This window comes from Myxocyprinus asiaticus, chromosome 19 (genome assembly GCF_019703515.2).
Source record: "Myxocyprinus asiaticus isolate MX2 ecotype Aquarium Trade chromosome 19, UBuf_Myxa_2, whole genome shotgun sequence".
NCBI classification, from domain to species: Eukaryota; Metazoa; Chordata; class Actinopteri; order Cypriniformes; family Catostomidae; genus Myxocyprinus; species Myxocyprinus asiaticus.
The window spans coordinates 36927530-36942456 of record NC_059362.1 but is presented as its reverse complement, the minus strand read 5'-3'; the positions used below and the strand labels follow the sequence as shown (position 1 = coordinate 36942456).

Sequence of the window (14927 nt, the reverse complement as noted above, 5' to 3'; positions counted from 1 at the left end):
AAAAGGTGAATGTTCAGTGATTCAGTCCACTCGGCTGCAATGTGAGTACCACAAAATAATTTACTCCATTGACTTTATGAAGGACAATGCTTGCTGTGGGCTTGTGAATGTTTTACGGCCATCCTTAGCATCTATTCTCAATTTGGCTGGGAACATCAGTGTAAAAGCGAACTTCCATTGATGTAAGAGTTTCTTGCATTCCTTGAATCGATCACGTTTCTCTCTTGTCGAATTCGCAAGACTGGGAACAAGAAAATGCTGTGGTTTTTCCAAGAAAGCCTTCCTTTACTCCTCGCCTCGCGTAACACGAGATCTTTATCGGATGATCCCAGAAATTTGGCCAGAATTGATCGGGGCCTGTCTCCCTCAGCGGATCGCCAAGCAGGAACCTTGTGAGCTCGCTCGATTTCCAGCTAATGGCCTGTTATGACGAGCAGACTCGGAAAGAGCCCATCCAGGAATTTCACCATATCCCAACCTTCTTCGGCTTCAGGAATTCCAACAATACGGACGTTATTCCGCTGACTACGATTCTTCATATCCTCCTGCTTCTCCCAGATGCGCTCCAAATCCACCTTGGTCGCTAACGGATTAGCAGATAATTCCCTCTCTGATGACTCCAGATAATCAATCTGTTTCTCGACATCCCCCACGCACCTCATTGAATTTCATCTCCATGGCAGTGATCGACCGACGTATTACAGCAAGATCCTCCAAGTCAGCAACAACCTTCATCAGCATTGCCGACATGTTCAACAATTCTCACCGAATTTCCCTCACTTCTCCGGCCAAATCGGCTCCCTGGTCCGCGGCCTTGTCAGGGGCATCAGCTTGAGCATGTAAGTGTCTTTTAATGTCTCCAGAGCCCGAGGATTTTGAAATCTTTGACATATTGTCTTCCTAGAACAGTTATGGAACAGGGTGTATCAAATCTCACCGGTTTATGACATTAATAGTTTTTAAACTAGCAAAGTGCGCAGAGCTAGCCGTTCACACATCCGAACCTCGCATGGCGTCACGTGACCCTCCAAATTGATTTTTAAACATTTAAAACACATAGGACAATATGACGTTATTGGAACCAACATACAAAACAAATGCTATAGAATACACATGTTTGTGTAATTGGATGTTTGACTCAACCTTACAGTTACTGATTATAGCCCTTGTGAAAACTTGTGACAACCATGTGACAACTAGCCCCACTAGTCTCACCTACATTCTTGCTCAGTGACACAAACATTGCCACTGTTGGGAACTGGTACACAGTCGGTTTTGTGATTTGCTACAGTAATTACACACAAACTAACAATGCAGCCACACTCAACATTCCAAATGGCCTTATGTCATCAAACTCACCTGTCATGAAAACAAGACATGTCACTATCTGACCCCACCTGAGACCTTTTGTTCTGCTTGATTAAAATCAACAATTATGCAAGCCCTACTGACTATTTTCACCTCTGACGTCAATTTGGCCCAAGAGACTGAAAAGAACAAAATGTGCTCTTTCCTTTGTACCAGCCTGGAAGTGAAGAATCACTAGACATTTATTTTTTAAATATCATTGTTCCTTTATAATGAAATTTATAATGTCAGTGATTTGAAACAAAAATACTGTACAGTCTTGTAATTTCTAGTACGTAAAAAGCAATTTCCCACTCACCATGCCATGATTTAGCCACTGAGGTATAAAGCTGTCCAGAAGTCTTGGGTAAACCAAATCTCTGTCATACAGGTACAGACTCCAGAACATAGTCACCACAAACTGGATGCCAAAAAAAGTAGAAAGAGGTAATGAATCATCAGATCACAAAAACATATTACTAACTTTTGCAATTTAGGTTCATATTAGCTGCCTATTAAGGGTGAGTAAAGTACAATACAAAAGTAATCAATTCTCGTATGTTATCAGGTGTCAGCCATCCCAAATATAAACTTTCCAGTAATGAGTTTAAAAGTGAAAATTGCAACAACATTACATCTTTAGAGGAACTTGATAACTTTTAAGGCCTCTTACTCCTTTAAATTGAACCCATTCCTTGACCGAGATTCCCAGCAGGTCTTCCGGCAGCCTGCCTAACTCCTGCCTCATGCCAGCACACTGATTATGCCAAAAAGCTCCACTTGACTAATATCCTCTTTGATTCCCCCTTTTTAAGGACACAATCTCTGTGCAAAACCATGACAAGCACTAAAACCAGCCATGAGCACAGGGAACGACATGTGGAGCTCATTTTTTTATATCAGCATACCATAATTAATCCCTGAGAGCCGACTTCTTCTCCCTGCTTTTATCCAGTATTTACTTGAAGCTAGAGATGTCTTCTGTAAGAGGGAGAGTGTTAAGCTTACAAGGACATCACATACGCGGTTTAAAAACAAGCACGTTGCTGTTGAGCATGCAGGCTTGTGAAATACTATTTGAAATACCTGACTCTCTGAGAAGCTGCTTCAAAAGCAAGGAATTCCACATCCTCTGCCATAATCCTGAACTGCTCAAACCATTTTTGCATTAATGGGTCTAATTTATGAGCGTTACAGATTCCTGTTTGGATTGGTTGCCTCAGATTATTTTGCAGGACTTTGGTTTCCAGTAAAGGCTTGGATGATTGTTGCCATTCCCAAATAAACGGTAGGCACTATGAGGATAGAGCTTGTGAAAGGGAACTGTAGTGCTTTTCAAGCAAATTTCAAGGGAACAGCTGGACTTCATCTTGAAAGCGCTAATTAAATAAGTTCACTGCCGGACAGGTGATTTATTTAGACTTGCACATTTCACACTCTCTCATTGAGAAACCTGGAAAAACCACACTGCAAACCTTCTCTATTTCCCTGCTTAAAAGACCAGCTTAGACCAGCATGCTTGCCCTGGCTTGTTTTTGCTGGTCTGTGCTGGTCTGATGCTGGCAAATCTTATATGCTAATGTAATCTTTTCAGCAGGCTTTCCAGCTAAGCTAGCTGCAGCAACTGTGAACGGCTGCATTCCTTGACCTGCCACATAGACTAAGGTTGTTAAGTGAATGGTGCAGAATTGTATCCCACTGTTTCCCAATGTACAAAGCTGAAGAGTGGAGGTGTATAGTGTATCATGACGCCTTATATACCACTAATAGGTGCCAGGAAGAGACCTGGCTAAGGCTAACAAGTAAGCATATCACTCAAAAACAGTAGAGCCTTTTTCCCCAATATTAACATCGCACTAATGATGCTCACTGTGATGGCTGTAAGATAAGCCACATGAAAAAACACTTAGACTAAGGGCCAGGGCCAAGTCAAACATCAATTTTGTGTTTATGTCATGGCTGTAACTTAATGGGAAGCTAACAAGCTATCCCATTAAGTCACCAGTGCTAAAAGGGATATTTTATATGATTTCAAATTACTTCTGTATTTTATGCAATGCTCTATTTAAAAATTCTCTCATCATTTACTCATCCTCATGCCATCTAAGATGACTTTCTTTCTTCCGCAGAACACAAACTGAGATTTTTAAAAGGATATCTCAGCTCTGTAGGTCCATACAATGCAAGTGAATGGTGATCAGGACTTTGAAGCTCCAAAAAGCAGATAAAGTCAGTATAAACATAATCAATCAGACTCCAGTGTTTTAATCAATATCTTCTGAAGAGACCCAGTTGGTTTTGGGTGAGAACAGACCAAAATGTAACTCCTTTTTCACTGTACATCTTGCCATTGCAGTATATAGGCACGATCATGATTTCGAGCTCGATTACACTTACTAGCACTTTCCAAGATGGCGCTATAGGAAGTGTAATCAAGCTTGAAATCATGATCGCCAAGGAGACGGCTGTCAAGATGTACAGTGTAAAAGGAGTTACATTTTGGTCTGCTCTCACCTAAAACAGACTGGATCGCTTCAGAAACATTAATTAAAACACTGGATTCTGTTTATGCCGACTTTATCTGCTCTTTGTAGCTTCAAAGGCCTGATCACCATGCACTTGTATTGTATGGACCTACAGAGCTGAGATATTCTTCTAAAAATCTCCCTTTGTGTTTTGCAGAAGAAAGGAAGTCATACACATCTTACATTGCATACATGTAAATGATGAGAAAATTTTCATTTAACTATATAAATATTTATATTAAGTTTTTGTTATTAGCAGGGTTCCCACAGTCATGTAAAACTTGGAAATATTAGGGAATTTTAAAGTTCTGTTTTCCAGGCCTGGAAAGTCATTAAAATTTCTAGTTTCTAGGAAATGTTCCTAGTTATGATCTGCTCTAAAATAGGTGCCATTTACGTGCGTTTTTCTGTTTAAAAAGCTAGACACAGCGCAACATATATAACAGAATGCAAATGTCTTGACACGTGCTTTTAGAAGTTGCAGTTCTTTTTAGCCTGACACAGCGTCTAAAAAACTGTGTGAGATGATGAAAAAATAGCGAGATGTGGCGCAACAGTCAACGACGTCTATGCAAACCATAGTGATGTCTGATTTGTGAGGGAATCATTCTGTTGAGTTGGATTTTTTCAATGAATCAGTTTAAATGGTTCACGGATTGGTATAACTGGTTCATTAGTTTAATTAATTGTTCTGAATTGGAATGATTAAAAAAAAAATCCTTATTCAGTAATGGAAAAAACAAGGACATTTAAAAAAAATGGTTGAAAAGTGTGGGAACCCTGTTTTAGTGATCCTTTGAAATTATAAGGGGATTGCTCATTTCTGTTCCATAAAAAAAAAAAAAAAAAAAATTTCAAGATTTACATTTTTTCAAGAGTTACATTGACACTGTTCTTTGACACCTAAACTCCCCTCTTACATGTTGCCATGAAATATTAAAAGATCTTTTGCCAGCCTGTGAGCTGTGAGCCTGTAAGCGAGATACCTGTGAGCACAGTTTAAATATTTTCCAAGTAATTATCTGATGGCCATCACACACACACAAACAGAAAAAACAGCATTTCCTCCACTTCAGAGAACAGGATCTTGTTGCACAGCTGGTTATGCGGCAGTGCCATTGAACCCAGAGCACATAGATGACTTGGCATTTGCAAAGCAAATGGACTGTACATTGAAGACAATGTGTGTTGATATCTGTAGTCCCCTTATACAAAGCAGCATATAATGATGTGTCCCAATATAGCAGTATGTGCTGAAAGAATACAGATGCTGTCTGACCTGACCTGCAGGCTCAGGACTTTTTTATTAGCTTCTGTATTGTACCTTTAAGGTATCAGATGATTCAATGTTTTGATGGTATAAATACCTAAAGGCACCTAGTGTCTAATCACGTCTGATGAAAAAGACTAAGCATCAGCTACTTATCTAAAGTAATTATTCCTCCTCTGAATGTCTGAAGTGTCAATCTAAAGGGTTCTTGGGGGGAGAGGATTAAAACAAATAACATTTGTATGCTCAAGGCCAAACATGTTCCCCAAGCTGGATTAGATACAGACAGACAGACAGAGAGATAGATACATAGATAGATAGATATGCACAGTTGTTTTTAATGCTTGGTTGAGCTAAAAATGAATGCACTGGTCAGGCATTTACAGTATGCCGTATTTTACCTTCTGCACTCTATACCAATGTGTTCTTTACACAGTTCTCCTTTTTAGATCCACTGAATATTTGATCGAAACAAGTTTTGAATAGTCGCCTCTGTTTTCCTGTGGTTTCAGACATCTTAATGTCAATGACGTGTGGGTGGGGAAGGGCAACTCCAGACAAAGTATTGCATTCATGTTGCGTTACAGTACTGTTTTTTTCTTTCCCACATATTAACAATGGAACTTGATGGCTCAGAGAGTTTACAGTAGGTTCACACACACTTTAAAATAACCACACCATAAGTCACTGCCAGTCAATGACTTTTGAAGATTTGCCGTTTACATACAAATAAAAAAAATAAAAAATAGACTAGCAATGTTTACATATGAAGGTTTATGTAAGGCTGATACATTTTCAAACCTGAGTTAATAATGAACACATGATTTTTTGCATGTGAATCTCTATTTTATTTTAATTTAGTATTCATATTTAGTATTTGAATTTATATTCATAAATATGTTTTACACAATTCCAATCCAATTTTCAGTGTTGACTCCAAGCATTGATGTTATCTGAACATCAACATACCCTCATAACCTTGAATCAACATGCAGCAGGAAGCCTATGTAGGTCATGAGCTGGCAGCACTGCTCACAGTCTGCAGATGTACTAGGTCCAGCTTACACAAATAAAGCTGATTCTTATGGATCTCAATCAGTAGTGTACATATGCAAAGAGGAATCTGATTAGTGGTTTATACATACCACACCAACAGGAAAGGCCAGGACAGCCATCATCCAGTCTCTTAAGCCAATCAGCTTTCTCAGCTGTCTCTCTTGCTCCATACTGGCACTGCCTTTCATCAAAAGGCTGGACAAGTCAGTCAGGACACACACTCCAAAGAATACAGCCTGAATGACCTGAGAAAGGAAATCATAATGTACTGGTTAGGCAAGTACATGTAATGTAGTATAGCCATTCTGACTCCAGTCTAATTCTAAGTGTATTTAAAGGGATAGTTCACCCTAAAATGAAAATTATGTCATCAATTACTTACTCTCACGTTGTTCCAAACCTGTATGACTTTCTGTCTTTTGCAGAACACAAAAGGATATGTTTTAATAATTATCTCGGTCCATCTTTTCAGTGCAATGGCAGTGGATAGTGTCTCACTTTAAAGCTTAAAAAAGGACCCAGAAGTGTCATAAAAGTAGTCCAAGCAAGCCATGCATCATATTCCAAGTATTCTGAAGGCATACGATACATTGTGGTAAGAAACAACCTGAAATGTAAATCATTTTTCAGACAGAAAGTTGCTGACTCAACTTAAACAGATCAATATTTGTGAATATCAATATTCATATGTGAAAGTGGAGATTTAGAGCAAAAAAAGGACTTAAATATTGATCTGTTTCTCACCCACACCTATCATATCACTTCTGAAGATATGGATTTAACTACTGGAGTCGTATGGGTTACTTTTATGTTTCCTTTCTGTGATTCTTAGAGCTTTAAAGTTCTGGCCACCATTCACTTGCACTAAATAGACCTACAGAGTGGAGATGTTCTTCTGAAAATCATTGTTTGTGTTCTGCTGAAGAAAGTCATACACATCTTGGATGACGTGAGTAAATTATGAGAAAATTTAGATTTTTGAGTGAACTATCCCTTTAAATCTATATTCTTAACAATGGCATGCTTAAATTAACATAAACATGTAATTCTTCTACAAATGTATTTCAAGCCCTTATTGAAAAGAGTAACTCAGTAAAGCTGTCAGAGATGAGCCTGCATGTTACCTAAAAAAAATATAAAATGGATTACTTACTTAAGCTTACATTTCCATGATTTGTATTGCCTTTTATCGACATACAAATCAAAGCTGTCTTTTTAAAGGAACACAAGGGAAAGTTGAAGGGAAATTTGATGAAAGCAAGGTATTCACCTTTGGTTGTCTCAAAATAGAATTTGAGTATTTATAAGTGACATAATTTTCAAAAAGCAAACAACCTCACAACACAGGAAACAGAAACACTTGACAAGCTTTATAATTTTACAGTGCAGACACACTGGCATTGGAATGATTTAACACACAACCTTTCCTCCATAACCTATTTCTTGTCTTAAGCTAATATGTCTTTTTTCTTAGCCCTCTTTCCATTAGTGCACAGTCGTGATAAGAGAGTTAAGAGATTGCTTTGACATTAATTTAAGATGGAAAGACATTATGGAATTATGAGGGTTTCTTTATTATATCTCCTCCACAGACATCCAACATGCAAAAAAGTCTCCCATTAATACACTCTTTAATATTTCATTCCTCATTATCTTTCTGGTCCTAATTTGTTTCCTGGTGTCTGCTGACAGGAGAAGCCCTGCAAAGGCCCAGCGCTTCATATAAATGTTCGATTTGTCCAAAACCAATCTTTTATGGAAAACATCTTAAACCTTCATTACCATCCCCTCAAACCCCCTCAGTACAATTTTTCTTACTCTACCCTCACTAAGGCTTATGATCTTTGCTTTAACTGAGCTAAAAATGGATGCCCGTCCTTCTCTCACATCAATTGAGCAAGTTAAAAACAGCCTCCTTACAAGGGCATGAAGCCAGTAAAGGCATAAAACCATTTATTAGCTATACAAAGTCTGATTTTGTGTTTATAAACAACCACAAGGATTCCTGTACTGAGACTTAAGTGTCCATGAAATCTAGTGAATTGCTTGTTTGAGGCTGGGAAGGTTTCAACAAAAATTTGGCTAAGAAACCTTAGTTCTTACCAAATCTTAAAATTGTGGTCTACAGGGGACCCCCAAGGGGTGTGCTAGGGGGTCCGCCAAATTTTTTAGAGAAACAAAGTGTCAAAATGTTGACATTATTATGTTTCTTTCACAAATTATTAGATTAATCACAACTATTTTATTGTATTGACAGCCATATAAAAACAGAAATAAAAATAAATTGGCATATAATTTCATATTATATATACAAAATATTTTTTGTAAGAAATAAGGGATGTAGTTCACTATTATCTGTAAAGCTTCTTTGAAACAATATTTATTGTTTTATTGTATACTTTTACAAATGTATTTATATAGCACTTTTCAAAATAAAAAATGTCTTGGTCCCTGACCCCTGGTCTGCTATATAGAAACTGTGGCAAATAAGGCTTGCAAGACAGTATGATACAATATATTGAAAATAAAGGGAATGATATCAAATTCTGTCATCACTTACTCTCCCTCACGTTGTTCCAAAAACTTATGACTTTCTTTCTTCTTTGGAACTCAAAGGTGACATGTTATAGTGTGACAAAAACAATTTGTCAATATTCTTCAAAATTTGTCCTTTTTCGTTCCATGGTAGAAAGTCTTGGGTGAACTCACAGTAAAAAAAATAAATAAAAAAAACATAAAATTATGTGCATTTGTATTTAGTTCAAAGTTCAAATCAGTTGGTCCAAAAATGTTTACAACGCTATAAAATGCACCAAGCATACTTAAGGTATTAGACAAAATTTGTAGAACCTTTGTTTACTGTGATTTTATAATGATAGATTATTCCACATGAAGTGCTCTCAAAAAATACAGGCTGCTGTTAAATAACTGCCTTTCATCACAGTAATGATACACTTAGCAAACATGTGCATCTCTGATAATTAAACTCGGGTATCTCAATGTCAGATCACTGAAAGCTTTGGCCACACTTGACCAGGCACTTTATGTACGACACTTAGAGCTCAGTTCTATGCCAGGCTCCTCAAGTGTCCTATTGTGAGAATGGAAACCTAAATCTGAGCCCCTGTATTTAACAATGAACAAAGCCTGCTGAAAACATAAATGGCTGAAATCAAAGTGGCACAGTCAAGGCAGTTAACAAAATGGTAGTTACTTAAGCCATCTTTACACGGAAAATGTGGCACAGAAGTTGCGTCTGAAGTGGCATTTAGGGGTATTTACATGATTAATTTAATCCAAGAGTGAAACTGTCCGATATCAAGGCGGTTACTGAGATTAAGCCAGTAGTTTTTGGCTGGTCATGTGATTTTAACATGGCAGCCTCCATTAGGGGACCCTTTCCATGTAGAATAAAACAGCTTTTATAAGGTTACTGATATGACTTGAGTCTTCATCTCATACGATTGCTCATGATTTTATACCTATGTTTCAAAATTACTATTAATTTCTTCAGGAGTTCATTGTTTTAAATGAGAATAACATTATTGAGTGCACCTTTAAAGGAATATTCTGGGTTCAATACAAGCTGAGCTCAATTGACAACATTTGAGGCATAATGTGGATAACCACAAAAAACGATTTCGACTAGTCTGTCCTTTTCTTTAACCTCTTCAAATCTGCGGACCTGCAGGAGGGTCCAATAGGGGGTGCTATGGCATATGGGGTATCGTTTGAAAATGTAGAATCTGAACTTTTCACAAAACTGCTAAGAGCAAGTTTTGGTAAGGAAATCTTAAAGCTGCACTACGTAAGTTTGTGCTCTCTAGCGAAATCTGTGGTTGAAACTTAAAATTGCAAGCAATTTGCGGAAGAACACTTTATGTCAGTCACGTTTTGGCACAGCTCTTCTGGCGGATGAATCTCCCAAACTAAGCCACCTGGACATCGACTGGGTGTGATCATGACTGGAGCCGGAGTCATAACATGCTATTTTCATGTTGATATTATGTTATACGATTAAACATTTGAAACGGAAATATTACTTGCCTTGATGAAGATAAATAACATTCTTATTTACATATTTGAATGAATTTTACACTTAAATCTCTTTTCTGACACTACACTCAAAGCACTTTTAAATAGAGAGCAGGGGACTCTCCTCAGCCACCACCAGTAGATCTTAATATGATTATTCAAGTGTTTTATCTACTATTAATGTTTGAATTGTACTACAATGTTCAATTTAAGAGGTTCAACTTGTGTTATGGCTGATATGAGTTCAATAGAAGACTTTATTATTTTTATACTAGACTGTCCAGCCTCAGTTACTACAATAGCATGTCTATGCAATGCACATAACACCGTAAACTAAAAACATAAAATGAGGATTCAATAATAATGGGGATAAAATACACTTTATTAAACGTAAAAATAATATGCTTAAATATGCAATATAACAATTACAAGAAGTAAATTTCAGAAGTCATCCATATTAAACATGTCACAATAACTTCACCGGACAATGTAGATACATTGCGATCGGTTAACACACGAGTAATGTTCGATTCATAAAAGCATGACAAGCAATATAAGCTTCAACAACCCTACCAGAAAACATATCCAAGCATTATAGCAGGTAAACAACTTCGCCAAACAGATAACAGATAATCATCCATCTAGACTGCAACAATGTCGAACCCGACAGCTCAAAATACATTTATATGCTTACCGTATTGAATCGAGATAAGGTAAGGACATTTTTTTTAACACTGACTGTTTATTTACTCATTCAATAATGGCAATTTATTCATTTTTAACCAAAAAAATCTTACATAGTGCAGCTTTAAGATAAGAGTAAGGCGGAGCTGACCTCTTTGCTATGGATGACGTCACGTTTTATTAGTGTGCTCTTTTAAATCGCCCTTTTGAACTGCTATTTGTCAGCTAAGACAGAAAACGATATATATATATATATATATATATATATATATATATATATATATATATATATATATATATATATATATATAGTATATACATACATAAAGTGGTGTAGCCAAGGGTGGGCCAAATTAAACCCAGGCCCACCCAGAATATTAGAGATCATTTTTTTGCATACAGTACAGTAAATTAGACAGACAGACAGACAGACATACAAACCCTCACCCTTAGAGATTTAGAAGTCCTCAGAAGGACTAATATTCATGAATAATTTGAGTCCAGAAATTGAAGTTACAGTGATGAATGAAAGTGAATGAAGTCAACTTTTGGAGGGTTTAAATGCAGACATGTGAAGGTTACAATTTTATAAAAGCACTTACATTCATTATTCTGATCAAATCATGTATTATTTTAGCTGTAATACATGAGTTTTACAGTCATTTTAGGGTTTTAAGATTTGTTGACATTATATCGTCATGGCAGCGAAGTTGTAAAATTGGCTATAACTTTACATAGAATAGGTTAATAAGTGATTTTATCACCCTAAAATCATGCTAACACACATATTGTTTATGTCTAGTGGCTATACTTTTGAAATAGTGAGTATTTTAATGTTTACAGATTGGCCCCATTCACTTCCATTGAAAGTGCATCATTGGAACCAAGATTTTTGCTTTTTTCAAAGAAAAATCTAAATGAATTTTTATGGTAATCAATATTATGCCATAAATGCTGTCGAATGAGCTTAACATGTATTGAACCCGGAATATTCCTTTAATGCTGCTCAGAGTAGACATAAGTGCATTTACACAACATTACATTTCATTTATGCATTACAAATGCATAAATAATGTTATGAGATTAATGTTTGAAATATAAATTATGAATGTAGAAATATAAAAACATATGAAAATATGAAGTTATAATTTTAAATATGAAACAACAAAAAAGTTTACACAGAACCAAAGCAGCATCAAGACTGATACCAGGGGCTGAGGTAGCATAATTTAGTCTGGCTTTTATGCACCATTTAGAGTTTTAATAAATTAAACAATACAACAGTGGAGTAGATCCATTGTGGATGTTACAGTGAATGTTTCCTTTGGTCTTGAGAGTATTTGATCCAGATATACTGGCATTACTTGTGCCAAGCTTAGATAATTTGCCTCCAAGATCATGACATGCATTTATCGTCTGTTCTAATAATAGTTTCACACAGCCTCTTCCAAAATGAGCATCGTCCAGGTTCATTATAGCAATACTATGACTGGTGTCAGAGGTCTTTAAATGCTGTCATAATTAATCACTATACTATTATGCAAAGTAACACAAAAAAATAAATCACTCCTCTATCTCTCCATAGTGAAAATCACTCTAGTTGTTCTGTGTTTATGGACTATCTTTATAAACACTATATTTACATCAACCTCTAAGTGTTATTATTATAATCTTTAATTTTTACAAATTATGAAAATAGCGTACCAGCATCAACAGCTCTGTACTGGCCAAACAAAGTATACTGTTTTAAAAAAGTGAAACTTCAAGTTGAATTAGATGCAACTAGAGATGCAACTAAATCTGGATCTATAAGAAATGTGAATTATTCTGTTTGTTTGTTTGTTTTTTCAAAGGGATTGCAAATTTATAATCAAATGATCTATTGACTGTATTACACTAAGGACTGAGGGAGGAAACATCAAGTGTTATGGAACCATATTAACATTTGAAAAACATCCTTTAACTTTAAACTGAACATATCTGTACATGCGATTATTCCCAGACAAGAATGAGAACAGTGCCCTGGAACAGATGTGCAAATGTGCAGTGTAACAAAACAACTTTTATTGCTGCTTTGTATTCAGCATTATTGCTATTAAAAATCACTGTTCGAAAAGGGGGAGAAAACAGGCTGTTTATGTGGAAAACATGAGTCATTGGCTTGCAGACTGTAACATATGCTGGTGCTAATGTGACCTGCATTTACTCTAACAGACTGGTTCCAGAACAAAAAGCACTGATGCTTCCATATATATATATATATATATATATATATATATATATATATATATATATATATATATATATATATTATTATTATTATTATTATTATTTTTTTTTTTTTTTTTTTAAATGCACCCTTAATTTGTCCTGCTGATTGTTTTGAGAACTGCTTGTAATTCAGTACAACCCTTTAAAATAAGATTATTATTAATAGGTTAGGTGAGGGTGAGGTATGGAAAGCATGACATCACTATAATAGATTTAAAAGCATTACGTCATGTGATTAACGTTTAATGATCAGTAAATATGACTTAAGTTTATTTGTTATGGGTGTTTGGACTCCTATTTATAGTAACCTGGCATAATTGACCATAACAGGGGCCTGTCTATGTTTCTATGCATTATGGAGATAGGCTACAAAATGGTGATGCACTCTCATATTTATATAATCAGGTACTGCATGGGAACGTTGCGCGTGCACTTACCAAATCTATGAACGTTAGAAACTTCCAGCTACCGCCGTATGTTTGATGCGCGGGCATGTCTATGGCTTTGTAATTGCAGAGGATGGAAAAATAAGAGAGAAGTATCGCTACTCTTAGGATCTGAGATGGGATGAGCGCCATTTTCCTTCCCCCGTCGTATTTCCGTCTCAGGAAATATCCTGGTGACAGAGGGATGTTGATATCTGAGCGCCTTGGTGATGGGGAGGTGGAGGAGAGGGTCGCGCGGATCCGTGCGCGAGATGTTGGAGGAGGCAGCGGAAGTGCAAGGAGTTTGTTGCTATAGTAACAAGCATTGCTGCCTCCAGAGATTGTTTTGCTGCCTGTGCAGAGCAGCACGCGTGCCACTGTCTTAACTGCAGGCGCATGCCCATCGTGTACAAATGCAGATCCGCGCCGATGCTGAATTTTGGGGGGATTTTGGTTCAGCTGTCTCCCACGTAATCACTTTCTGCATTTATTTATAATGTCCAAACATAGTGCAAAACGTAGGAATGTTTAGATTAACCATTTAATCTCTCCTCAACGTCATTTTTTATCGCACTTATTTTTTTATTTATTTTTTTAAGTTTAAAGGTTAAAGGGATAGTGCAATAAAAACAAATAAAAATCTATCATCATATAGGCCTACAACATTTACAAATTTCAACAACATCATTTGCAACAACACTATCACTTACAAAAAAAACATCATTATTATTATTATTATTATTATTATTATTATTATTTAAAACATTAACCAATTTCTCTTTTTGTGTTCCACAGAAAAGAGAGAGTCATATAGGTTTGGAACAATACTGAGGGTGAGTAAATGATGACAGAAGTTTGGGTGAACTATCCCTTTAATAACAGTTTGTGTATTGGTAAATACGTTAAAGTTTTGTTTACAAAAATAAATAAATAAATAAAATTGAGCATTTCTGTTTCATTTATGAAAAATATTCTGAGAACACAGATCAACTTCTTGTTTAAAAAAAGTTTTGGCCTTTATTGTATAGTTGACCCTTGCCTTAATAGATACCAGTGTAGTTTTATTGTGTTCACTTGTTTACCAAACAACTATTATAAAAACATCTGGCAATATTTTCATTTTAGGCTACGTCCACATTCATCTGGTTACATTCAAAAACTGCTTTTTCATTTTCAAAACACCTCTCCGTCCACACTACTGTTATTACGTGTTTTCCAAAATTTGCTCGTCCACACTGAAACTTACAAAAACTCTTAAATCCTCCAGCAAGCACATATGCCGCCATTGTTCTGGGTTGAATGATCACATGAAGG

At 36.2% G+C, this 14927-nt stretch overlaps 2 protein-coding genes across 5 annotated transcripts in view; one reads left to right on the top strand and one right to left on the bottom strand.

Annotated features, from left to right (window-relative positions):
- The window catches only part of LOC127409595 (androgen-induced gene 1 protein-like), a 60848-nt gene extending 46569 nt beyond the window's left edge, over positions 1-14279 (bottom strand). The window contains exons 1-3 of one of the 2 annotated variants that reach the window (XM_051644248.1): positions 13626-14276; positions 6288-6443; positions 1667-1768 (exon numbers count right to left, since the gene is read on the bottom strand). In XM_051644248.1, coding sequence (XP_051500208.1) covers positions 1667-1768; positions 6288-6443; positions 13626-13766 — 399 coding nt within the window. In that variant the 5' untranslated portion in view covers positions 13767-14276. Of the gene's footprint in view, positions 1-1666; positions 1769-6287; positions 6444-13625 lie in introns of both variants that reach the window. The other variant, XM_051644249.1, reaches the window with a different exon arrangement.
- Positions 1-14927, top strand: part of adat2 (adenosine deaminase tRNA specific 2) — a 74614-nt gene that overhangs the window by 52277 nt on the left and 7410 nt on the right. Inside the window, exon 7 of one of the 3 annotated variants that reach the window (XM_051644257.1) lies at positions 14409-14427. The exons of the other annotated variants lie outside the window; for them this stretch is intronic. The gene's annotated coding sequence lies outside the window, so the exon portion shown is untranslated. Of the gene's footprint in view, positions 1-14408; positions 14428-14927 lie in introns of those variants that run through there. 3 annotated transcript variants of the gene reach the window in all.